This window comes from Phoca vitulina, unplaced genomic scaffold, assembly GCF_004348235.1.
Source record: "Phoca vitulina isolate PV1807 unplaced genomic scaffold, GSC_HSeal_1.0 scaffold6, whole genome shotgun sequence".
Lineage (NCBI taxonomy): Eukaryota > Metazoa > Chordata > Mammalia > Carnivora > Phocidae > Phoca > Phoca vitulina.
The window spans coordinates 29160349-29187951 of NW_022589709.1; the positions used below are offsets into that span (position 1 = coordinate 29160349).

Sequence of the window (27603 nt, forward strand, 5' to 3'; positions counted from 1 at the left end):
ATGCTAGAAGGTTCACATTCATGTGTAATAGTCTCCTCAGCTATTTTCTGTTTTCAGGCTTATGTTATATTCCTCATTCTCCAAGAACATTGCAGTGTTTATAATGGCACAATGGCAATCTAGATAATGTGAATTGTACTTCCCCCGTAAAGGAGTTAAAATCTGTTTCCTCTTTCTTTGAAATTTTGAGATAATTGTGGATTCACATGCAGTTGCAAGAAACAATAGAGAAGTTTCTCAAAGGTAGCATTTTGCACAACTATAGTACAACATCATAACCAGGATATTTATTGATATTGCTAAACATCCACCGGATCATATTTAGATTTCCTTTTCCCTTCTGTATTTCCTAAAATTTTCTTTTATTCTTGCAGTTTATTTGCTTGGATATGGAACATAGTAGTATATTACTTCTCCACTTCACCCTCACTTGGGAGTTAGTAATATCGACTGTTACCAAGTCCTCATAATTCTTACCACGTGCTATACACTTGATATATTGATAGTGTTCTGACCCACTACTGATAGCTAATAATAGTGGCATTGCATGGTGGCAAGAGTACCTAATGTATATCCTGAGAAAACTGGAGCATGCCAGAGCTCAGCTGGTCAGTCCTAATCCTTTTCATTTGGGATAGCGGGGCCTTCGTGCAACTGGCTACTGGCCCTTGGCAGTGACACAGGGCAAGTAACAAAAGAAATTGGTATTTTTTCTTAAACGGGAAAAATCACACACACACACTAAATCCGCCAAATAAAGTAGTTTAAAAACTCCTGCAATTCAAAGAAAGGTAACCCTTGAACGGTTCGTGACTGGACGTCAGATCACAGAGCGGGCTACACCGTTGCTGTGGGAAGCTGCTGCTTTAGTGATCTAGAGCAGCCACCCCGCATTATATGCTGCAGAGCGGTCTTTATTTCAACCACATTTACCTTTTTACAGGATATAATAATACCTGCTCATTCTCTAGCTCATTCTCTGCAGCACTGCTGATTTTTGTTTGCTTCTCTGAAAGAGCACTCAGCCAAAGACACTGAACTGCGGCCTATGGGCCGGAATTCATCAGTTCTTTATTTTAGCAGTTTGAACTCCCCGTTAATGATTTTGTACATTAGCAGCTAATCAAACAGTTTAGATAAGGCTGAGAAGAAATGCTTTGCTATATTCACGCAGAAAAGAAACAAGAGTAAGGAGAAAATAAACTTCTGTGCCATCAATCAAAATTACGGGAATGCAAAGTAAATAACAGCAACCGAGAAGTAGAATATAATGTTGTAATTATATAAACTAAGAAGCTGGAGAAAGAACCATAGGTTTTCTTTTGCTTTTTCTTTATTTTTTAATTTTAATTCCCGGGTAGTTACCACACAGCGTTATATTCACTGCAGGTGTACAATATAGCGATTTAACACTTCTGAACATTCCTCAGTGCTCATCATGGTAAGTGTACTCTTAAGCCCCCTTCACCTATTTCACCCATCCCCCCCTCACCGCCCACCCCCTCTAACCATCTGTTAGAACTGTAAGTTTTCAAGTGAGAAAATAAATGGAAAGGTCCCCTCAATATTAGCGAAGCAAAGATCTACCATACAAAGGCCAGAGACTTTAAATGGAATGTACTTAAATATTATGTTAAAAACACTTACTTCTGAAAATAAACACATTGCAAAAAATCCCTGTGAGGAGGAAAAGAGGTAGAAAGACAAAAAAACCAATATGACTTTAGTGCCCTGATGGACCTAGCACTGGAGACATCACAAATAGGGATGAAAAGAACAAAGAACTAGGTATTATGGCACTGGGCTTTGTTGGGTCAGTAAAGCCAGCGAGGGCCAGGTGCTTGACAAAGTGCTTTTTGTTACTCAACAGAATGAGGCACTTAATAAAGCCCTCATTTTTTTTAGACTAGGGAACTGAGGGTAAGGGAGTGCAAACATCTTCATGCAGGTCTCAGAGCTAGGAAATGGTAACCAAGATTCAAATCCATGGTCTCCTGTCTTTAAAAACAAAAAACAAAAAACAAAACCATATATATATATATATATATATATATATATATATATATATGGTTTTCTCTTACTAGGACTGACCTCACTGGAATGGAGAATTTCCCTGCCAGTTATCAAATTTAACGTGTGTATGCGGAAGTGATGGGAGAATAGTCACATAATGAAGAACTAGAGGAAGTGACATAACACTGGAAGCAAATGGCTTAAGTGGCAAATGGCAATGTGAGAGAAAATGCTAGGACATGGAAACATTCTTTCTGTAGAACTCCTCATGATTTTCTCTCAGATATGAAGGTTCTAAGGTACCAGTCACTTTGAGTTCCGTTTTCTAGGCTCACTAAATTCTTAAGGTATAAAAGAATTTGCAGATGTAAAAGCAGAACCTCAAGCAGATAACTGAGATTCCAGAAAACTAGTGAGGCTAATCTTAAACTGATTTTTCTGAAAGTCAGGATGCAGAGAGATTTCTGCAACAACAGATCTCAGCAAGATTCCATAAGGCACTGATGAAGAGATGTCTCGTGAGCTGTTTGGGGGTGGGGGGTGCAAATAGGAGAAGATTCCCAGAAGACCACATCTCCAAGAACAAAACTTGCTAAGTCAGCCACTCAACTATTCAAATCTTACGAACAACCTTTATGAAGATATGAAAGGCATGCTCATCAAACAGACCTGACACAAGGCTGGGAGGGACAGCTCATTCTCTAGTTAATTAAGAATAAAATAATATCTGTAAATTGTTAAATCTAATATGGTGAAATGTAACTGGAATAAAGTCCTGAATTCAGTATTTTAAAAACACCACATAAGTTTCCAGTAAAAAACTTGAGCACAATTTTATGAAATACATTTGAAGATCTCAGCAGCTTCAACACATGGCAACAAGGTGATATGACTGCTGAATAAAAGTGAATACAATCCTTTTACACTCACAGATATCTAAAATACACATGAAGGACAGTAATTGCATTGCCGATCAGGTAATAGATGAGGTATTGTGGCCACTTCTCAACCAAACACCTTAGAAGGATGAGAAATCAGTGTGCCTTCAGATGACAGTATGATGTCAGCATAAAGGTTGGTTGAGGGCCTGGGGATATTAAGTCCGGAGAAGATAAGACTTCCTTCAAATATGTAAGTAACTGACATGGATAAATGGGAGTAAGTTCATCCTGCATTAGGTTGTCATGAAGGTGGAGTTAGAAGACTCAGATTTGAGTTTAAATAATGAAGAACTTTCTAACACCTAGATGAGTCCCATAATTGGAAAGCATGTCTCATATCATAGGGAATTTCCTGGCACTGAGAGTTCAAGCAGTGGATGACTGTGGAAGATCTTGTAAAGAGGTGTCTGCATTAGGTAGGAAATGGGAAGTGAGCTCTCTGGTGCACATTTGCTCTTCTGGGTGCCCAATGTCTACTGCCCCATTCATGTTCTAAGGAAACCTCCATGTTTGTTTGGTTGACCCAATACATTCTGAGCCTCACTCTCAGCCCATTTGCTTCAGATGATGTCAACTCTACTCCCAAATTCCAGGGACAGAACAAAAAACTTTCGGCTAAGCCAAAGAGTGGATATCATTCTTCTGCCACAAGGACTGGTTTGGAGAGGGAGGAGATGTGACTAAGTCAGACCAAAAAATATGCTAAAAGACTCAATTTAAGGATTTTCTGTTGACCTGTCAGGGACATGGATGATCTCTTTTGTGTAATAATGTGATTCTGAAGCTGAGAACAGGGAGAGGATCAATCAGGGCCCAGGAATGGAACTAACCAGGGGAAAATGTATTAAAAAGTGGATCTGGGTGATGTCGTTTGGACGACCATACCCTTGAAGTTTTCACTTATATGAACTGATAAATTTCCTCTTTTCTTAAGCTAGTCTGTGTTGGTTTTCTCTCTTACTGAAAGAATCCCAAGTGATACAACTTCCAAGATCCCTTCCAACTCCATGTGAAAAAAAAAAATAATAAATGATATAAAGGAAAACAACTTTTAACACCTAAAAATTAGGGGTAAAACCCTTGATTTAGTTAAGTGGGTATGTGATGTGGGTCCTGCCTAGGAACCACAACCATAGCTGAGAGAAATAAAAGAAAGGCCAAGAAGCAAGACTTGACAGTCGTCTGATTTTAAGAAAGAGATCCAGGAACAGCTGTTTGGAGGCAGGAGCTATCCAGCTCCTGCTGGGAGGCATTTAAATTTGAAAGAGCTCCAGCTGTCACACTGCCCTAACACCAGGACAGACAAGAGGCTCTTAAAGTTTTCATTACACCCTGCTGGTAATAGGCATTTCTTATTTCAGCTAGAAGCTTCTTAAAGTAGCCATATTGAAGTCAGGGAAAGGCAGGGAAGAAAATGGAAATCAAATGGAGAAAAGGAGTGACAGTCACCTTTCAGGAGGTTAAGTGGTTTTTATTATTATTATTCTTATTATTGCAGTTTGGTTGCCATGCTTAATTGGCATGGTTAAATAGAAGAGTAAGGGGTGATCAGGGAAATCAGGTAGAAATGAGGAGTAACAGTACTTATAAAAACAGCTGATACGATGATACCAAAGAGCGTTGGGTACTAAGTATTAATCAGGGATTGTTGATGCCAAGCGCTGTCTGATAGTTAAAGAATGACCACATCCTAGAAATTAGGGGATGCAGAGGGCTTAGATTTGATTTAGAGCAAGCTCTGGCCTTATGGAAACTATAATTTTGTGAACGTGAGAAATATTAGGAAGGGAAAAATTCCAAGGAAGATGATGAATACAGGATTTCTCACTACTCTCCTCAAACAGTTGGTAGCAACAAGAATGCAATTTCCACCCAATCGTTAATGTCCATGATCTCTCACCAGGACATCATAAATTCCTCAGGCAGGTGTTGTTTTTGTCTTTTTACAATCCTTAGATATTTAATGAGGGAGAACAAAAACTATGTATTTTGTCTGTTTTATATAATGCGACTTACGTATGAAGGATGGCCATGCAAGATGGTTCAAAGAACGGAATCCACAAATCCAAATCTATTTTTCTAAAAACTAACAGAGTAATCCACTTCTAATTCTCCTCATAGAATAATAGAGCAGACAGTGGTTAAAAGCAGAGAAGTGAGTTCCAGAAGAGAATTTCCTGGCAGGTATGGATTGAAAAGGCTGCTAGAGGCCAACGGACAATACAGGAAAGACACAAGGAAAGAGAGAGAACAAAATTCTTAACATCCGAAAGATAAAGATGAATAAGAAAGATGAAAGAGATTTAACGAGTTGAATCAGCGCATCTGCTCTGAAGAGTCTTGCATTTTTAACAACACCCTTTTGTTGGTGCCATTTATCAGGATAAACACACCAGGGCCTTGGACGTGAAACTGGAATCTATTTGCCCATGATACTGGTTATCTAGATGAAAGCTAGATGGCAGGAGAAAGCAGCTCTTTTGCTAGGACTAACACACAAGTCACAGAAAATGTTCTTCTGTGGCTCTTAGTTCATAGTCTTGTGTCACCCTTTTCGGCCCCAAGCTGGCCTGTACTGATCCCTTGTCCTAGTAAGCTGTCCCAGCCTCTGCTGTTTGCTTGCAGTGAGTATCCCATTAAAACAGAGAACTGGACTTTATCCAATCTAGCTTTAGCCAGCTGAAACAGTGTCAATGGGAGAAAATGATGCTGTAATTTTCTCCTCTGGTAAAATGTGGCTAGAAATCCATGTAGAAAATGTAGCAATATTCATTAAAAAGAAGAATATGCTACGATGAATAGAAAGAGTTTGCTTTTAGAAGCACTTGTTAAAATATCATTAGATGTTTGATAATGACTAAGACGATGTAACAGAGATGTATGACTTGGAATAGTGAGTTTGATTGCTTTGAACTCTAAAGTGATTTCCTTCTCAGATTCCATTTTCAAGTGTGACAACTGGAAAGGACAATTAAACATTAACAAAGTTAGCAATCTGTTTTGAAATGCTGCCTGAATTCCCTCTTCACCTGCACAAAGAAAACCCCATCCATGTAGAGTGACAGAGCAGGCTTAGCATTAGCATGAGTTCAGTCAATCTCTTTGAAAATGGAAGAAAAAAAAACAACTGAACTATCTATGTAGGTCCTCAATTTTCTAAACGAGACCCTACAGCTGTACATTTGAAAGAAGAAGATTCATGACACTTAATTGATACCTTAAGATTTACCTTCATGTGTAAATTTGTGATAAAAACAAATGAATAAATGGATATTCATTACTTAGGAGAGTTGACATAACCTGCTAAATTTTGGACCAAGCTTTTAAAAATATCATCATATGAATGTACTCACAATCCCATAAACAGCAGTATCACAAAGTGGGTACCTGGGCTGACCTGGGAGTCAGATAGAAAGGAACTGAAGCCTGGCTTTGTCATTTGCTAACTCCAAGACACGCGCACAACACTTACCTTCTCTTGGTTTCTTCATCTGGAAAATGTGACTGGTGGTGATAGTAACAGTGCCCAAATGTGTGAGGTGATTTACGTAAACATTTAGAACAGTGACAGGCCCACAGTAAACAATAAATGTTAGACAGACATTTTTACCAAAAATCCTTCCAAGAAGATAGTGGAAGGTAGAATAAAAGGTTGGAAAGAGAAACCCAGAGGGAAAAGCAGGGGGAATTAGTCCTTAAGTCTTTGGTGCTCTTAAAAAAGAGAAAATTTGAGTAATAAAACTAATCTCTATGAAATGTGAAGGCCAAGCTACTCTTCCTACACACGTGGTAGCCAAATTGGTTCAACCATAATCTCCAGAAGGCTAACTGTGATCACTGCCATGGAGCAGTCTGCTGGAAAAGGGCAGTTCAATTGCCTTAGAACGGTTCTTTATGCAGCATATACACGGAAATAACAAAGTGCTTCATTGTAGTCAACTAATTATCTTTTCTTGGTTGATCATTTCTCATGATGCACTTTCTCTGAAGTCTTGAAATGCCTCAGCAATGTACTGTCTTAACTGCCTTTAATATTACTCTCCTTAGGAATGTGAAGGTAGCTTCAAGGAGGAAGTAGGAAAACGGTAAGCAGGTAGGATCACAGATTGTTACTGCCTTCTCTCCATAAACTAGATTGTGAAACTGTTTTAGTTTGTTTTAAAATGCACAAGACTTCCTTTCTGCTACTTATCACAGTCATGCATTAAAAGAATAAATGTGGTTTGCTCACAAAAATCAAGTTCAAAGAGACCCCTGGTATTCTCTTACTGTTTAACAAAAAGTGACACGTGCTAGATTTGTTTTCATTTACTCCTTGAAGGAAAAATATTACTTACTTTCCGTCCCAGACATGGTCACCTCTGTGGAAAATCACCAGGTTATTCTTCAGGTCCAGAGCCACCCCAGAAACCTGGCCTGGTAGCAAGTATACTCCAGGCCACTCCAGTGCTTCTTCGATATGGAAATCTAAAAAGATAAATCCATACATGTGGTATAAGAAGGAAAGCTAGCATAGCCTCATGAAGACTCACCGTGGTTATGAGAGACTCATGCAGTACTGTCACTAGATGCAAGGAAAACAAAACCAAGCCGTGCTCTATATCAATATACCACATGCACATGCCAGCCAGCTTCCCGAGCTACAAGATAAAGAAGTGCCTGTGAACTGGTTTTGGGGACCATATGCCCACTTTCCCTGTCGATAACATGCCTGTAAAAACAGCTTACCGTTAGGTCATGAAATCTGAGCCTGCTTTCTTCTGGACAAGACTCTTCTTTAAAATTCGTATTTTGGGGAAATATGGCAACATGGATGGCATCATTTTAATTCAAAGCTTTTACATGTGAATAAATAGCAAGCGTGGACAAGAAGCCTCTGTGTGTGTGTGTGTATGTGTGTGCGTGCACGTATGAATGATCTAACTCCTGTGTAAATTCTGGATGTTCAGTATACGAGACCCTATAATAAACCATGACTAATTATCTCTTGTACAAGGAACCTGAGATACCGATCTCATTCCTCTGAACGTGAGTATTCCTGTAACGATGGGTATGGAGAGACACTTTCATTGCTTGCATTTCATGGTTTCCTAACATAAGAGAAGTGAAACATAACAGAAATTTTGTGACTGGACGATTTCCAAGTTATTTTCATTTCTCATCAGAATACATTTATACTTAGAGAACACGTGGGTTTATTTGTGTTAATTCCTTTTATAAATGTGCTCATGAATAAAGAGGCACGCTGTATGGATTCGCTATACTAACTGCGGATGTAAAGTTATGAAGATACTGTGAGATCTACTGTATCAGTGTCAATGTTTCTTTCTCTCTCAAATGCTTCAATAGAAACGCTGAGAAGTAGAAAAGCAGCAATTCGAGTCTCATTTCTCCTTCCCATCTTCTGGAGGACGGGGCAACATGAAATGAAATCCTTAGAGACAGGAACTACAGACTGGAGGAAGAAAGGGAAGCACAGGACCTGGATAATGAGCTTCCACAAGCTTGAGAGGATGCTGGGGTGAAGATAAACATTTCGAAGTAATTTTCTCAACTGTACTTAAGGAAATAGTACCACTTCATTCAAAGTCTCTTTACTTTTGCATATTTAATTTTTCTTTAGTAAAAATTAATGAGACAGCACAAGTGAATGCCTAGATCAGTTCTGCCTACAACTTTGGCTGAAGCATCTTCAACAAGTATTCCCTACGTGTATTGTCTACGTAAGGCATTATGCTAGATTCCGGGAACAGGAAGTAAAATACGGTTTTCGGCCTTGAAGAATGTGTAGAATGAAATGAGAGAAAACGGAAACTGAATACTTATGACACGATGCAGTGCCGGAACACAGGAGAGGGACCGTAATCCTTCCTGGGGCTTGGCTGGGAGAGGGCAGGGTGAAGGTCATACCTGGGAGGTTTCCCAGAGAAATAAACACTTGTGTTTGCACTTAAAGGTAAGTGGGGGTTCGCTGAGTGCAGAAGAGGGCAGAGAATATTTCGGTCAGAAAGATCAAAAGTGAGGATGTTTACAACTGCAGAATGTGTTTCAAGATCTTTAAGTAATCTGGAAAGATGCCTGTGTATGTCCAGGAGGGCTTAGGGCATCGGCTGGCGGGATTAACAGGCCTGGAGAGTTAGTTTAGACTGGAAAATGTGCCTTATACCACACAAAGGGGTGTGGATTTAACAATGAATGAATATAAGTCTGAGCTGCGGTGTCTTGATCTCTACGATGATTCATTCTGAGGCATGCTGCAAGTGCATTATTAGTAGCAGTAAAGCACAGAGTTTGGGAATAATTTACTTTTGAAATATATTTAGAGCACATGAGAATGTCATTGTCACTCATGACAATGCTCTGATACGCCTTCTTGAGTTGAAGAGAAGGGGACAGAGTTGCAGCTGGTACGCTGACATTTGCAAACAGTTCTGGGCACAGCAGTGGATGTGAATGGGGCTACTCAGATGAATAACATTCATCATCTATTACACTTGTCATAATAGGAAAGAAGGACGCAAATTGCTGCTCCAGGTGACTGGGAGCCCCTGAAGGTTTTCAAGCATGGGGCGACATGATTAAAATTGTGTTTTTGAAAGTGAACTCTGGAAATAGTGGTATAAGCCTGACAATTAGATATGTCTAGACAGATCAACAGATGGATAAATCATTCCCCAAAGAGAATGTTTTAAATTATTTTAAAGTTGCTTGAATTTCAGGTTATATGTCATTCATTCTCATCTCAGTTACAGCTTGTCCATTTGGCGGTCATCATTCTGTGCTCATTCCCCAGCTCCTGAAGAGTTTGGATGGGCTTCCAGGGAACCTTGAACATCATGACAACGGAGATACTGAATTGCTTTCAACAGATTCTCAGAGTCCAGAAGCACTGCAGCCAGAAGGAATTTTTTTTTTTTTATTTCTTTTTTTATTTCTTTTTTATTTTTAATTTTTTTCCAGAAGGAATTTCTTGAGGGCAGGGAATCATGTCGTATTTACCAAGTCTCACGCAGGGCCTGGCCCACTGTAATGGCCTGAGAAATGCACTAAATGGAACTCTATGATCCAGTCTCTACTTGTCTATATTGTCAACTAGCATTTAAACACCCTTATCATCTTGTCATTCTTTTGTACTATCTCTTTTTACCCCCAGCACTGTGCTGAAGACACTGTTAAGAGACTCAATAAAAATGATAATTGGTTAATTATTTTCATTCAAGAAAAGAAATAAATATCATGTTTCCTGGAACATTTCTATTCAGGGGTTCACCGGCAGGCACCGGAAGCTAGGTGCTTGTGAAGGTCCAGAGATACTAATTCTAATAAGAAATATATGCGGTGTCCAAAATAACTATACTGTCCGGGGACAAATGTGAATTTCATAAAATATTGGAAATACTGTGTAATAAACTTTAATCTGGCTACGAATGATCCCAATTATCACTGACCTTAGATTGGCAAGCACTCAAAAGTCTGCAAAAAGCAATGATTGAGAGGTTGTTAGCCTATTTTGTTACATATGAGAGTCCCTTTAGGTTGGAAATTTTCAAGAAGGAAAAGCAGTGTAAATATCTGGAAGGTACTTATTAAAACATATACTTTTGGTGAATTTTCAGAACAGTAAAGGTAATATATAAGGAAATCAGAAGGTTAACACTGCGAGCAACCTGGTTCTTTTAGTACTGAATCAATGCAAAGGAGAACTACTTTGTGCGTGGCAAAATTTTTGGAGAGATTGTACTTTGTTTATATATTATTTATATAATATTATATATTATTTTAAATTTCATTTTCAAATACCATAGCACATTTATTAAGACTGCCTACCCAAGACCTCAAAATTCTCAGGATCTAGGTCCCTGTGTTCACTGGGAATTCTAAAATAGTTAAAGGAAAACTGAGTTCATGTTCTCTTCTGTGAACGTTAGCTTGGTTGATTGATGTTTTTGCTTCCAGTGTCACCATCTTTTTCATCATTAGGTGGTTCAAGGCTGTGCCCTTTAAGATGAAATGATCAAGAATCCAGGCAATCATTTAGGACCAGTGGTATGTGTATATGGAATTCATACTGAGGTTCTTCCAATCCCTGCCCATCGTTACAGGAGAATCACAGAATGGTAGTGCAATATTGGCTCATCCCAGGTCATTTTCTCATTTCACAGGAGAGGAACTTTAGGCTTGGGCCAGACTTCAGTCATCAATATCAAGGATGATTATCTCCTAATCCCCAATTAAGAAATATTTCAAATCCTTATTAAAAAAATTATATGATAAAATATATTTGGGTTCTAACTTCAACTTAATATTTTCAATCATGGAGAAGTTAAAAATTAGAGTTCAGATTTCTTTAAGTGATTCAGTAGATGACTAATGTTGTAGCCTTACAGTTTTAATTTGAAAATTAACACAAATTTCTTACACATGACCTTGGGCAAACCATTCCCAAATCTAAGTGTCAGTTGCCTTAAATTCAGATGTCAAATAATGGGATTATTTCAGAAGAATTCTTACATGCATTATAAAGGTAGATGTGCAGCCATATTCTGGCTGTATATTCAGGAAAAAAGTTACTACTTTCAGAAAAAAAGTAAACATTACTATTAAAATTGTATCAATAAATCACTAAGAATTAATGAATTATACCTCTCCAAGAGAGAGATTAATGTTAGTGATCAATGCTGCTTTCATATGAAATTATTAATAAGCATTTAAAAGGGCACTCATTCATCTGTGTTACAGAAGAACTAACAGAATTAAATAAAGTTGAAACAAAACATAATTTCAAACCCAGAGCTGTGACTTCACTCCAGTGGAACGGGGCTCCTCACACTTAATTTTAAGTAAAAGACCCTGATGAAATCACTAGACAGCTTCAACAAGAACAGAAGGCAGTGGTGGCTTTTTCTATGCTTGCAAATTCTCATCTAGTGAGGAAAAGATGCCTTATTTTGGTCAGGGATTATTATTCATCAGAAGTGCCAGCAGTAACCATAATTAACTGAAACTACAGGAGAAATATTTATACCCAAGTCAGAAAGAAAATAAGACTTAAATTATAATGTTTCATTTAATGGGGATGAAGTGAGGAAGAGAATTAAGATATAACTAGGGCTCAAAAGCACTAGCAGAATTTCTTTTCTTTTAATTTTTTATTGTTATGTTAATCACCATACATTACATCATTAGTTTTTGATGTAGTGTTCCTTTTCTTTTTAAAATTTAATTGCAAATGAGATCTTCAACTTGGTCAAAATGTTTGGATACTGACTGGGAAACTATGATCAAAAGTAATCTACACCTAGGGGTGCCTAGGTGGCTCAGTCGGTTAAGCATTTGCCTTCAGCTCAGGTCATGATCCCAGGGTCCTGGGATCGAGCCCTCCACAAGCCTCTTGTTCCCTTCTTGGGCTCAGTGGGGAGTCTGCTTCTCCCTCTGCCCATCCCCCGGCTCATGCTTGCTCTCAAATAAAATAAATAAAATCTTAAAAAAAAGGTAATCTGCACCTAGTGTTAATTACAATTGTAGATGAGATGATGGGATGATTGGACAAAAACCAGCCATCATAATGATGTAATGTATGGTGATTAACATAACAATAAAAAACCCAGCCATCATGCTTCCCTCTGGCCTTCCTTCTTATCTATTACGTACGTATGTATGTATGTATGTGTCTGTCTATCTATTTTATGTTATTGTGAGAGGCAGAATAACAGTGATTAAAAACCGAGACTTGGAGCAAGTCTGACTGGCTTTGAATTGTGGTTCCTTGAGCTATGGCACTTGCGGCATGTGACTTAATCTTTCTATGCCTCAGTTTCTTCCTCTCTAAATGGGTTTATAAATACGGTTGTTGTGGGGATTAAATAAGTTAATGCATCTAAAACACCTCGCCTGGCTCACAGGGAGGGCTATGTATGTGTTTTTATTATTTTATTATTCCCTCCAGAGAGAAAATTCAGCGAATTGAATGCTTTATTTTACCCTGGGAATCCTATAAGATGTGAAGAACTCAGAGGTAAGCGTGTGTGACTGAAATATGTTAGAAGTTTGGACTCTGAGTGAGTTAAAAGTTGTCCATAGAAATTAAGTAAAATCCAAATATTCATAAGAATATTTAAAAAGTCTGTGAGTTCTTTTAACTGATAAGAGGCATCACACAAATGCAGATATTATTTTTTGATGTCCAGAGGTATGCAGTATATGCTGAATCAGGCTTCTGTATGCTAGCAAATAGTAGTCCAATCAAATCTGCCACTGAGAATAGCAATCTGCAGTTTTAAATTTATTTTTCAATGAGTTTGGTTTCCAGAAGGCAACTAGAATTAAGACTAAGATTTTATACCTATCCTACTAATATTGTTTCATACCTGTATCAAACTAATGGTAGAAACCAAATGATGTTAAGTGTAAAAAGGAGTGTGTTTGCTTCTCAGTTTACCTAGTTGAATATTTTCACAACTGCACATCATGGATCACAGGCAAACATAAAGGCAGATCGATATAAGTGATCAGAGATTTCAAGAGCCACAACTCCCATTATGGTAGAACACTGCCAAGTCATTTTCTGAATTTATCAAATTGGAGTGCCAAATTTTACAGCTTTCCTACACATTCCAAGGAAATTCTCTCATGGATGCTGCTTAAGTTGAAGTAATTAATATTTAGTTCTATTACTTTGGTGTTCAAAATTTTGAAATCTTGGGGCACCTGGGTGGCTCAGTTGGTTAAGCGTCTGCCTTCAGCTCAGGTCATGATCCCAGGGTCCTGGGATCAAGCCCCACATTGGGCTCCCTGCTTGGCGGGAAGCCTGCTTTTCCCTCTCCCACTCCCCCTGCTTGTGTTCTTTCTCTAGCTGTCTCTCTCTCTGTGTCAGTTAAATAAATAAATAAAATCTTTATGAAAAAAATAAAATAAAATTTTGACATCTTAATCCAACATGACATGAATGGTGACAATTATAATCATAATTATTGTTAATGCATTACAACATTTATTAAGTAGTTTCTGTGTTCCAGAACCTGTTCAAAGCACTTTCCATGTATTTTCTGATACAAAGAAATGTTATCTAACCCTCACTTCAACCCTATGAGGAATGTACTGTTATAATCCTCATTTTTATCAATGAGAAAACTAAAGCCCAGAGAATTTCTTTTTTAAACTTTCCCAGGGATCACATAATTATTGGTGTAGTTAGCATTCATTCAAAGCCAGGAAGTCAGGCTGCAGAGCCTGAAGTGTTCCACATCATATCACCTCTGTGGAATGGTTTTCAAATTTTATTTTGGCCAAATGCAGAATCCTTCTGGGGCAAGCTGTATTGTGTGCATGCAGTGCACACACATGTGTGTGTTGTTTGCATGCATGTGTGTGTGTGGTGTGGAGTCTGCAACCACTGCTTCCCATTTGAGGCACGCCCTTTCCAGCAATAGCTGGAAACCTCTGGTTTGCACCTGTCCAGGAAATTCCATGACTATTGGGAGAAGAGTCTTCAGAACAGACCCACCAAAGGTCACAAAGATAAGACCTTAAAAAGGGTGCTATTTGTGGATGTTTGCACTCTTAAAGACACACTAAATACACAGTACTTAACCATGTTGTTCTTGGGAATGGTAAAGACTTTACAGCAAAGTAGGAAGGTTCTGTTGTGCTCATCATAGAGCCTGTGTCCACTGATACTCAACCCATTATGAGGTGGGAACTCAATGTTAAAGGCAGTCACCAGGGTGTGGGACCACGTGGAATTCAGACCAATCTCAAAGTCTACAAAATGGTGCTGCTTTTGAAACCCTTAGGTAGTCCTGGGCCTACCACACACAGTCACATCCAGATTTTTGAGCTGATCCACTTTGACCACTCAAATCAGCTGGATGGAAGCCATTACTGCATTACAGTTCCAAAATACGGTCCAGTCAATGGAATCTAAAGTGCGGCAGCATAAAATGCACCCGTATTGGGTTGTGCTCGTGCCAAGAACTATGGACATCAGAACAGGGTTCGGAGTAGAAGTCTCCAGCTTCTAAGCAGTGATGGTCCAGAGCTCCTGGGAGGTGTATCTGAACTGGGCAAACCAATTAGCCCAGTATTTTGAGCACAACTGCAATGAAGTGTAAAGAACTAGAAAGTGCATATTCTACTTTTAAGTACAGTCATAAAGTCCAAGTTTTAAACTCAGACTCTGTGACCTCATCGAAATGGGTTAACATGTCTAGTGTCTCCATTTGAAAATTAAGATAAGTCTCAAAGATATATGAAATGAGTATGAGTTATCATATTGAGCAACATGATAGCCTTACATTTTCATTTTTGTAATAATTTCATATGAGAAACCACCTTCTTCTTTGAAGCTAATATAATTCCTTACAGCACATTGGGCATTTTAGGGAGACAGTTAATTCTTCCAGACCATTAGGACCCCATTCTCAGTTTTGTCTAAAGTAAAGAAAGGGTATGAGAAAACTAAGGGAAAGTTTTCCATCAAATTTATTCCCCTTATTCATACCCTGGGAAATATACATAAATTAGACTACTAATATATTTTATTAGGATATTGTATGCTAATAACTTCCTACTTTCTTCTTTGCAAATGGAAGCTTCTTGAGGATAGGTCTTTCCCTGGCTTACACAAAGGAATGAAACATTTTCAATTAAGGTTAGCTATTACGTTGTGTTATGGTAAACAGTGAAAGAAAATTGAAAAGAAAAAGACTTTCAGAAATAGCTTACCTAAAAAACAAGTTTTGCTATTTTGAATTTAATGTTTAAAAAGTTATTGAATCAGAGTAGTGAAGTAACACTAAAATAAATCATTTCAGAAAGGAAATACATGCACATTTCCTTTCTATAATTAGGATTCGTGCTGTATGTTTCTATGACTCATTGTTTTATTTAATTCAGTGACATTTACCCACATATTTAAAATGAAAGGAAATTTCCTGACCCAGATCCTGCAGAAACATTTTCTCCCTGGGCACTGCCATTTTGACCACCCTGTAAGGTATGAGATCTAGCAAGTAAATGTATTGGGGGTATTTTAAATATTTCTTTCTTAGAAAAGCTAAATAGGTTTTAGAAATACAGTGCCTTAAGTCAAACTATGATTTTTAGATGGACACTTATGATACCTATAAATGACTGCCATATTATTTCAAATTCAGGAGTGCCAGAGGGAAGTCATGGAATGAAGTATGACGCAACTCTTAACACTTCACACTTGAATAGAATTGTATTCTCACCAAAAAGGCCCTTCTGCCTTTTATATTTTCGGGTTGTATGGGTTACCATGTACTGTCCTTCATATAGAGGTTCAGAAAGACACTCGAGTCTCTCTATGAAATGGATAGGGGCATGATAAACTGCAAGATTTTCTAGGCACCACACCCAGAAATGTCAATTTGGTTGTTCTCTGATAGGATTCAGGAGTCCAGATTTTTCATAAGCACTGTATGTGATTCTGATGCAATGCAATTTGGGGACCCCCTCTTGAGAAATAGTTTCATTAGATAAATTTAGAAGGAGTCAGAGCAGGGCTGATCCTATTTAAATATGAAGACGCAAAAATCTGGGTCCCAGTTAACATCCCATCGAAACTATTAGATCAGTCCCAACGGACAGTGCTTGAAACTTCTGTGTGAGCAAAAGGCACCTCATGCTAATTTTTTTCAATTATAAATAAAAATCAGCTGGGTGTTGACTAACTTACGGCTTCCTGCAAAGCTGTATTTGAAAACACCAAGCTGGCAGCCGGCGCCATTCCAGCCCACGCATGGATGGCTGCCATGCACCCATGTCCGTTACTTTTTCAGAGATCATCTCCACATGCTGTATTACCTGGCTTTCCACATTAGCAAGTAACATGAAACACAATCAATATGACAGAGGCCACAGCACAGTTAGAGACAAAGATGAGGCATCCATAGCTTGCTGGGACAGAAACCTGAAGGGAATAAGGTGTTGTCCTCTAATTATGGAAGCCAGTCCCGGTTAGAAATAAAGGAAAATCTCCAAGTTTCTAACTTGCTGGAGGTCCCCTCAGAAATAACTACTCAATTTTCCAATTAAGATAGTAATTGATAATGGAACTTAAGAAATCAAAGTCGTAAAAATGGTTGTATTTTACAAATCAATTGGAAGAGAATGTTGGAAGTATAAGATTCCTTTGCAAGGAACTTAACTACCTTAAAAGAAGGCAGCATATAAGCATTTCATACACTGAAACTTTGCACATCAGGTGCTGGATTTTCAGTTTCTTTCCATCGAGCAGAATAGAGAATACCAACATGGTAAGAATTTGTTACCCTGAATTTCATGTGCCACCCTCCCCAACATGATCTAGATATTTTTGGTCCTGGTAATTTTGGCTCATCGATTAAATGGAAACGGAATTTATGTGGTATCGGACCAAAACAAACAAACAAAAAGACTCAAACAAAGGTGATATCTGATAACCCAGATCTGAGTAATTTTTTTTTTTTTTTTTCTGATAAGTTCTTTTGATGGGTAAGTTTTTTCACCCATGCATTTTTATTCCCTTCAGATTTTGCTAATGTGGATTGTAGCATTTCATAGTTTGTTCTTTCAAAGAAGCCCTAAACGCACCTCCTGTGTGTTCTGGTTCCCAGGTGCCTTCACCAGGTAGGGGCTGCTGAAATGACAAAACTCTGCTTTCTGCTGGCCTCAAAGTAGACTCTAGTCTGTGGAATTTGTGAATTCTGTCTCTGACAAGAATAGCATTGCCCCTCTCCTCATGCTCTGCACTCTCTCTGGTATCAGATCGACCAAGATCCTTCTTTTGGACTACGTTTGCAATCTCAGCTACCAGGTCTGATTCTGATTCTGATTCTGCCTTTTCTGTAGGATTATATTTATGCACATGAACAACATCTTCCCTTTCTCCTAGCAGCTTGGAAAGTAGTGAATAGAAATCACCTGTGAAAAAAAGAGAAGAGATAAGGGGTGGAGAGTTGATAAGATTGCAAAATTTACAAGATTTTGTGCCTAAAGAATACCATCTCCTGATTCGTCATAATAAGTGAGAGAGAAGGCTGCTCTCAGATGTTCAAGCATGAGGGAAAGAAGATGATTTTCCAGAACAATGAAAAAAAATAACATGCTTCACATTTCATTTTATATACCACGTATTTATTCAGTTATCTCCGGAGCCAGTAACACCAGATAACCTCTATTTGCATATTAGTGGAAACAAAACGATGCATATGTGATTGCATGGCATGTTTCAATAAATGGTTTTCACAGTATAGCTGGATTGATTTGGAAGTTAGAGTTCATCAGATTTCTAAAAATACTATCAACAGCTACATCAGAAAGCAGCTATCTTCAAGGAAAACCCTTTGAAGTAGTCTTTCAAAGCCTGTTAGAGGATAATGTACAAGAAATTAAATGTATATTTTTCAGCATATGCTATGAAATACAAGAAATCTAACAGATATGCATCTCTTTGGAAATTGGAAAACCAAAGTTTTATTATTATTATTTTGCTGGCAGTGCTACTGTAAGTAGCTCCAGTTGTTCATTTTAAACAAGAAAAAAATGAATTCCCGAAAAATAATTTTGCTAGAAAAGAATACTTTAAATCACTTTCAAACAAAAGAAAAGATTTTAATAAGCTAATATCATTGGAATGATTCATCAGTAAAATACACTTCATGTCTTTCTATACTAAAAAGTAAACTTGGCTATGATAACCTAATTCCATGACAATAAATTATTTATAGAGCATTATGACAGATATAAAATATGACCATGAAAAGTTCATGAAGCATTTTAATCCTCATCATTTACATCTGTGGCTTAAAATCCATTTACATCAACTATGTGAACGGAAAACATGTTTATGTTCTCAATAGAAACATAAATCTGCTTTCCTAAGTCAAACCCAAAGGTAACACTCATTTCTTCTTTTTCCTCACCCTATTCTAAGTGTTGCTAATGAAATCGGTTATGACTATGGAGTCTTACTGCTTAAGTTTTAATTACATTTATAGCATGATCAGTTAATATTTATAAAATCTTTTTTTATGACCACTAGGAAATGAAAATGGTAATTGGTTTAGCTGTGATACATTCCACTAAAGGATATATTATTTACAAATTGGTGCAAGGGGATATGAAGTCTTTCCAAAATGATGCTAAGAGATCCTGTCATGTTTACAAATAGTCTTAGTTTAATGATTCAAAGTAGGTTTTCAATTCTTGCCCATGAAAGCTGCTTATCCCAGGTGAAATCTTCAATCAAAAAATAATTACTAAGTAATAGGGCCAATCTCAGTAAAATGAACAAAGTAAATTACAACTCAACCAAATCTGTTAGGCCACAGTGGCATTTTGCCTCACAGAAAAGAAATTAATCCATTACTGCTAAATTCTCCTGCCCTCCACACTAAACAGAAATAGTTTAATGTGCTGTTGTGCAATGAAACATTTATATAGAAAATAAAACGCAAGATTATTTCAGGGACAGACAAAAATCAGCATTTTAAAACTTGAATCCACGTCATTAGGCTAATATTCATGGAGGAACGCAGACTTGCAACTATGCATAGTTACTCAGGTGTGTCCGTAAAAATCCAAAAGCCGTGATCAAATAGCACATGCACAGTGCTCCGGTTCCTGTGAAATTGTCATTTACAATTATCACTGGGTTAGGAAGACAAAACTGTAGCAACGTAATGGGCTTGGCTGCACACAGGTTGCACTGGCCTTGTGAAAACAGAGCTTCAGAGCTGCATCTCATTTATAGAGATTACATGTGCGAGAGAGAGAGAGAGAGACCACTAGATGGCTATCTCCTACATCCTTAGGCACAAACCAGAGTGTTTCTCTTCTGGGGTACTGGATGTCTGGAATCCTAAAATGTTCAGTGTTTTTCTGAGCCATATAGATCTAACCTTGAGTGCAATGGATGGATGAGAAAATAAACAGAGGAAGTTGTGTGGTCTTTACCCCAGTTTCATTTCTCAATATTCCCTTCTTTCTTCTCCGTTTATGGTACAGCCATATGGCTTCCCCTTCCTTGAAGGTCAACTCCAAGATATTTCTCCTTCCTGGGACACGCTCTCCCCAGTAACCAACTAGCTCCTAAGCCTTCAGATCTCACTTAGGTGTCACGTCCAAGAAGCCTTCCTTGACCGTCGGATTGGTCTGTGCCCCGGCAGCACTCAGGTCTTTCCCTGGATTGTTACTGCCCAGTGTTGGTGTGTATTTCACACCCGTGTTTGAATCCAACCCTGACACTTAGTGGCTACTTTGTGCCTTTAAGCAAGTTACTTAACATTATAAAGATAATGAATGATTTACTACCTTTCACAATTGTTTTGCAGATTTCAAGAAGTTAATGTAAAAGGCCCAGTCCAGTGCATATCATAAAGTAGGTATCACTGAATTGTAGCTATTATAATTACCAGCAAAAAAGACAAACTCTAGTTGCAACATGCACATGCATCTGTTTCAATCTGTTGTTTACCTAAAATTAAAAAAAAAAAAATCATTTCTTACCTCATATTCAAGTATTGGGATTTTCATAATGGAAAAGAAAAAGCCCCTTTAACGTTATAGCCCTATATTTTCTCACCAAGTCACTACGGCTGACGTAGTGATTTGCTTCCTAGCTGTACCAAAGGAAGTTGTACTTGAACTTTTTCTCTCTGTCTCTGTCTCTTTTTTAGTCTGTTTTTGGAGAAAGAACTAGCCCTACTCCAGTGTTCTGGATGCCACCCCTCCTGGAGCCTTTCCTGTATGCTTCCTTCTCCTTCTCCCTTTCCTCTCCTTCTCTTTTCGCTCCCCTCCCCTTCTCTTTTCTTTTCTAATACAGCTTCTTTGCCAAAGACTCGACTCAGGTTAAAAGCACACTCACTCTGCATTTATCTTGAGCGGTCAAGGAGGCAAGAGAGACCCTCCTCTGACGTAGTATGTCTTTCAGACTTTTCTGCTTCCCTTTTCCTTCAACAAATTCCAGTTTCTGGGCTAATGGGAATATCCTTATACTTGTGCTGCCCAACATGAAAGCCACTACACACCTGGGGCTACGGAGAACTTGGAATGGGGCTAATGTGACTGAGGAATTTAAATTTAAATTTTACTGTTTTTAATTAATTTATATCCAAATTTAAATAGCTCCATGTGGCTAGTGTCTGCCACATTGGACAGAACAAGGCTACTTCACCCCTCATATCCTCTTTTTTTCCAAAGCCAAAGGCATCTGCTTCCACGTCTTCCGTCACCCCCGTAGGACTTCTTCATGAGTTGCTCAAGAGCTCCTAGCTGCCAAAGCCCAGAGACCCTGCATCTTAACCCACTGGTCCCTTCCGAAACTCTCTCCTTATAATGTTGTTCTTTCCAGATCTTCTCCACCTGTTATCTTTGCTTTCTCTTATTCTTCTGCCCAACATATGAAAATGTTGCTGTTTTCTAAGGTCTTTCCCTGGAATCCTTTCTTCCCCCTGGTGAAGGCCTCTTCCTACTAAGAAATATCAGCCATTCACCAGGCTTCAGCTGCTGCCTCCAGACAAATGATTCTCATATCTGGAGCTCTCCTTGTACCAAATTGATATATAAAACCACCCTCTGGAAATTTCCACTTGGATGTCTGTTTCATAGGAATTTTGAACTCGACATGTCTAAAACTGAGCTCTTAATCTTCTCCCCATACTTCTTTTTATAGTATCTCTCTTGATGATGAAATATGTTTTTGGTCAATCAATCCAGAAAACTGGACTTGTCCCTCTGTCACCAGTGAATCACAAAGTCCACTGATTCGTCAATGCTGATACATCAACGTCATTTTTTCCCTCCCTACCACCAGGACTCATTTGGGATTCTTACCATCTGATTGGCATGCTGAAAGTCTCCTCCCCTCCTCCCTCAGAACTGATTTTCATCCCTGCCTTCAACGTCAAAGTCTGTCTGTAATGGTATTTAAGCTGCTCTACCTCTGTGGAGCTGACTTTCAATGGCAGCCCATGACCCCTGGACACTCCTTGGTTATACCCCAACTTTTTCTTAGCTCTTTCAACATACGTATTTCACAGTGCTATTCTCTAATTTTATTCCGGCTCCCACTGCTAAGATAACCATGTAATTTATTTCCCAAACTGGGGCACATTTGAGAAGAAAAAAGGTGCTGTTAATATTTATACTAGGCATGAACTAGGACAATCCTGGAAAAACTGGGATATATAGTTACCCTACCTATTGTTGACAGAGATAACAGATAAACAACTACTTTATAAACTACACATGATAATAATAGTAATAGCTAATATTGTTTTTGAGCTTAGCATTACCCACTTTGCTGAGTTGCTTTATACAATTTAACACATTTAATATCTACAAAATACTCCTTGTCCTCATTTTAGATGAGGAAATGAATGGTAAAGGACTAACCTGCATATCTGGGAGGAAGCTGAACTGGGATTTGAAGGAGCAACCTGAATGAGGGGCCCACATTCTAACTGATCACTATACTGGATCCAGGTTCCCCCTTTTTTTTCTATAATGGCCAATAAACTCTTTCCTGTGAATATACCTTGGACTTGACAATCTTACTATATTTAATTTTTTTTTCTATTTAACTCTTCTGAGCCCAGGTGCTGGGTGTTCTCTTTAACAGAACAAGTTTCTTTTTGTCCTTTCCTGGCCTGTCTTCTTCATATTATAACATAAGATGCTTATAAACTAGTCAATATCTATGTATGATAGTGATTTGCACAAAAATGGCCTAAAAGTAATGACTGGCTACCTTTGGTCTGAAAAGGTAGTAATGTTTTCTGTCTCTTCAATAGTTTTAACTTCTCCCAGCAATATACCTTACATGGATGATCAAATTCTGTAAGATTTTCTTAAAAATTTTTTTGTACATTTAAATTATCTGGGAAGGGGCAGGTGGAAAGGGATAAATGTGATTTTAGATGAAAAAAAAACCAACCCTCTCATTTCTTACTCACTGTCATATTTCCAGTGATTAGTACTATACCTATCACAGCAGATACTCAGTAAATTAATCTGCAATGAATAATAATTTGTTAAAAATGTCACACTTTGCTTCTGCCATCAATAGAAATAAAAATATTTCTTTGATGATTTTAGGCTACAGTGAGTCCATTTCTTTTTTTCCTCACTCAAACTTTGATTCTTATCTTACAAAATGCAGAAATATTCTAGTTCTTTAAAGCAATTTGGCTGGGTGGGTCTGGATTTGGAAAACATAACTGCGGTAGCAGCTAATGTGTCAGGAAAAAGAACACAGCATAGTAGGAGAAAATCTAAAACACTACCAGTTAAACTCCCAATTCGTTAAGTTGTGTGCTTCCATTAACTACTCCATGACTCAATGGGCATTTTTCTATTTAGTAAGGACCGTTCACTATTCCCTGCCATCAACATGAAAATTTCTTTGGTTTACTTTCCGGAATATGGTGAGATAAACTGAAAGAGAAACATACGTTGAAAAATCGCCTCATGAGTTTTTTTTAAATAAAATGCTTTAAAATTATTGAATAAAAAAATAAGTATCTCTACTTTTAGACAGTGTAAAAATCTTAATTGTGGAGGCATTTAAAAAAATGATCAGGAATGATTTGGTAATCTTCAGAATATGAAGTCCCATTTCCCACACGTGTCACTAGGACTTTATTACCTAAAACAAACAACTTTTGTTATTGCTCTGTGATTTCTATGGTACATGGAAAGTAAACAGAATGTTCATCAGCAGTTTAGCCACTGACAAAATATGCCAAGTAACCAAGCTAATGAGACTGCAACACGGAACATAACTGATTAATGAGACAGATATGAGGAATGGACAAATAAAAGCGTTTCTTCTCAGATTTTAATATTTTGGTTTATAACTCAGTCATATTTGATTTTCCCTTCTGGTTAGTTGATTTGGTTTATTAACTGTTGACTTATCACTAACATTGATCCTACTAGCCTTCCTGAAATAAAACATGATCATGATGACCAGCTCAAGGATCGCAAATGAAGTATACTTTATTATTTTTTTCTTTTACTGAATTGAAAAATCAAAATGGGCTCCCCCCTCTTTTCTTAAGAAAATGAGACAAATATAAAAAAGCAGAAGTTAGCAGATGATGGGTTTTGCAACTACCATGCACACAGATGTATATCAGAAAGCACAACTGTGTGATAAATGATCATTCTCATCTGCCTACTCTGCTATTAGGAAACCAATTCAAAACAGCATCCACTCAGCTTCCCAGAGCCTTGGGGGGTATTTAGAACTGTGTTTGATAGATGAGTTCAATATATAAAGACTTGTGAGCTGCTCATAAATCATAACAAACTGATAACTTTTTAGCGAATGGGAATACAAACGAGAATTGTATCCTCTTTCAAACAGCAAAGTGGCATTGTGGGTGCTTGGAATTAGCCAAGAAGATGCCACTAAAATCATTTGTACTTTATTAGGGAATGAAGGAAGTATTCTATTTAGGACAAAGCAAAGAAATATAAATTTTAGTTATTAAGCCCAGACTTTGCTTCACTCCTCTCATAAATGGTTTATCAACTGTTACTTTAACAAGCTGTTAACAGTAGACTACTAGTCTTTTTAACTTGCAACCTTGTTCCCTTGATTCTGCTTATTTGATAAAACATGCCAATGGCAATTCATTTTTGTTAGCATAAAACCACTGTGAAATTATTCTGTTTCACAGAAGGTGTCTGAAGACCTTTAACTATCTGGGGTCAGGGGGTGTTTTCCCTCTACAAATTGTATTTTTGTCATATTCTCCCTGCCTTGGGAATATAGTCACTCATGCTGACCTTTGAGTAGAAAGATTGATTATATGAGGGCACAAAGACTACAGTGAGAAGGGTTTGGAGCAAACTGAAAAAACATGTTAATGGGCCCTTCTGCAGCAAAAGAAATGCTGTCTACGCATAATGGACAATAACAAGGACAACTAGAATTGTAGATTTTGACTTTCAGTTCTGCCATGAGTTTTTTTTTAAGACATCAAATCTTCTCAATACAACTAACATAAATTTCAATACTGCACCTTTACTTTGAATTGTAAGGGAGAGAAACACTCAAAATCAGAACTCCTAATAGTAGTTGCATAGATTCTTGCTTGAAGCTGGTAAACCTCTTGCTTTCAGCCCCTATTCCTTACCCAAACAATGTTGATAGAAAGCTCAGATTGTGTCACTGGCATAGTGAACATATATGAAATCATAATGCATAAGAAAGAAAGAGCACTTACAAAACACGCTTTACTTTCCTAAAAGTGCCAACTGTAAGTAAAGGATATGTTCGTGTGTCTGCTCTAGAAAACCTCTGTAGTCTCCCAGGAGTTTCCTCCACTTAGAATCAATGTCTAATTGAGTCTTATTGTTTAGCTTATTGCACTTACTACAGACACAGGTATTCTTCACTTACAATGGTTTCAAAGGATAGTAATGTTTCAGTTCATTGTGAATATCTATTAGTGTTTTTCTGCTTGGAGGCAGACATAATCAACTCAATCACAGATTAGCTCACCTATAGACAAACAGGCTAGTCTCAAAGCAGCATGGGCAGGAATATAAACACATTATGAAAGCAATAAAAATGATGCTTGCCAATAATTTTTATAGCTGGAGGAAATGTTCAATATATAGTGCTTAAAAAACAGGATACAAAACTATGCACACATGATCTAAACATTATTAAAATAATGTATATATAATATATATTTGACACTGATATGTACATATATACCCATATTTCTGGGGATGATGGATGATTTTTATTTGCTTCTTCAGATTTTTCTGTAAATTGCATATCTTTTTAAATGAATATTATTTGGCAAATCAGTCAAATAAGCATTATGTTTTAAAGCGCCCCACAGACTTCATTAAAGCCTCATTAAAATGTGTCTCCTTGTTGCATGATCCAGGACAACCTGACAGGTAAAGTTGTCATATAATGAGGCTCTTCTGGTATCTTCATAATTATATCTTTTGAGATAGGTCTGAGATACACTTCCTAACACCAAATTTTGTTCTTCAGGAAGCAAAATAGATAAGGATACTGCAGAAGGTAAGAGTGTTTGTAAGCACAGGCTGGGCAACACTACATAGATTCATGTAACTCAACTGTTTCTTTTAAACTCTAGTAACATCTCCAATCAAGATTAATATTCTGCCAAAAATTAATAGCTAGCTATTTTTGTAATTAGAATTAAACAAAAAAGAACCCAAACTTCTATTCCTCCTGGACAAACAGAGTATTAGATAAACAATGTGACACAGCTACATTTGTTTTCAGCCTATAGCATATGAATACTTTCCGTCTTTTTTTACTACCTTAATAAAAGTCATTCCTTCTTTCCAACAGAGCATTTATTACAGATCTTGACCTTTATCTTCCTATATGCTTTCCACTGTATTAAGATAGGAAGTAAAAACAACATTGTTTGTGTTATCCAGGCAGAACTCTCTCTATTATTTAGCCACTGATGGGTACCGAACTTGCCTTTGAGCACATGTCCTCTGACGTTAGGGGCCTTTCCCTTCCTGCTCCACAACTGTTCTATTTCCAATGGGGGTTTGACAGCCTCTGTGTGACCAACATAGATGCTGTCTGTTAACCTGTGGTTAGCACAACTGAAATGATTCACAGCTTTTATTTATTGGGGATTTAAAATATTACAAGAATCAATACAAGCTGGCAGAGTACTTGAACATAAATTGTTTTGGCCAGAGCACCAAAATAAGGCAGAAGGTTGAGCTGGAGGGCTTACTTAAAAATCAGCAGATGTGGCATAATTTATTTGAAGAATTAGAGCCCTCTTATTAGCTACCTGGCCCATTTATCTTCCCAGGGAATTAATACAAATACACATTTTGTGCAAAAGGACATCTCTGAGAAGAGTGGGATACTCTCTCAGTAATGAGTAGATCTGCCCTGTGTACTGCAAGGAGAGAGATTGATCTCATTAGCGAATCAAATAGACTATGTGTACAAATATGCACTTGGTATATTTCTCTATTCTCTTTAAATCCTAGGCTGGTGGTGCCCAAAGACCTGCAGAATAATATATGGGCTACACTGGACACTGAAATGGCTTTTGGTTAATTATCTGTCTTCATATAACCTAGCAGGTGACATTTTGATGGGCCCACTAATTTCAACATATGAATGCCATAGCCTATTTTCTGTAGTATTAAAATTCAGTCAGAAGAATATATTTTTCCCAAGTTAAATCACTTTACAGCATTTTTATTCATAAGTAGAATAAATCACTAACTCTAAGAAAATAATTTCTTTTGTGTCCACAGAATTCTTCTCTAGAACCAGTAAGGCTTTGGGTATATTTAAACTTCTTAATATTATATACATATATGATCAAACATGAAAAGGTAAATGAATGGCAAAATGTGAAAGTGTTCTAAAGGATTTGGTTTTCAGGTATCATACATGACACCTCCTAAATCTTATTTGGAAAGAACAGATTAAACCTAACATGTTCTTCGGCTAATTAAACCTCTGGTTTTCTAATCTTTCAAAAGTTTCAATGTCTCCCTTGATCAACTCAAATAACTTGAAAATGAAAACAGTTCAGCCACAGTTTCCATAGAAACTCACCATTTTATAAGGCACATCTACTAAATGGTGGTCTCATTCTATACT

At 37.6% G+C, this 27603-nt stretch overlaps 1 protein-coding gene across 13 annotated transcripts in view; it reads right to left on the bottom strand.

Annotated features, from left to right (window-relative positions):
- PAM (peptidylglycine alpha-amidating monooxygenase) overlaps positions 1–27603 on the bottom strand; it is a 281181-nt gene that overhangs the window by 26493 nt on the left and 227085 nt on the right. For 7 of the 13 annotated variants that reach the window (XM_032403921.1, XM_032403919.1, XM_032403925.1 and 4 more), the window contains exons 15-16: positions 17550–17879; positions 7292–7421 (exon numbers count right to left, since the gene is read on the bottom strand). In XM_032403921.1, coding sequence (XP_032259812.1) covers positions 7292–7421; positions 17550–17879 — 460 coding nt within the window. The remainder of the gene's footprint in view (positions 1–7291; positions 7422–17549; positions 17880–27603) is intronic. The other 6 variants (XM_032403926.1, XM_032403929.1, XM_032403928.1 and 3 more) reach the window with 1 other exon arrangement.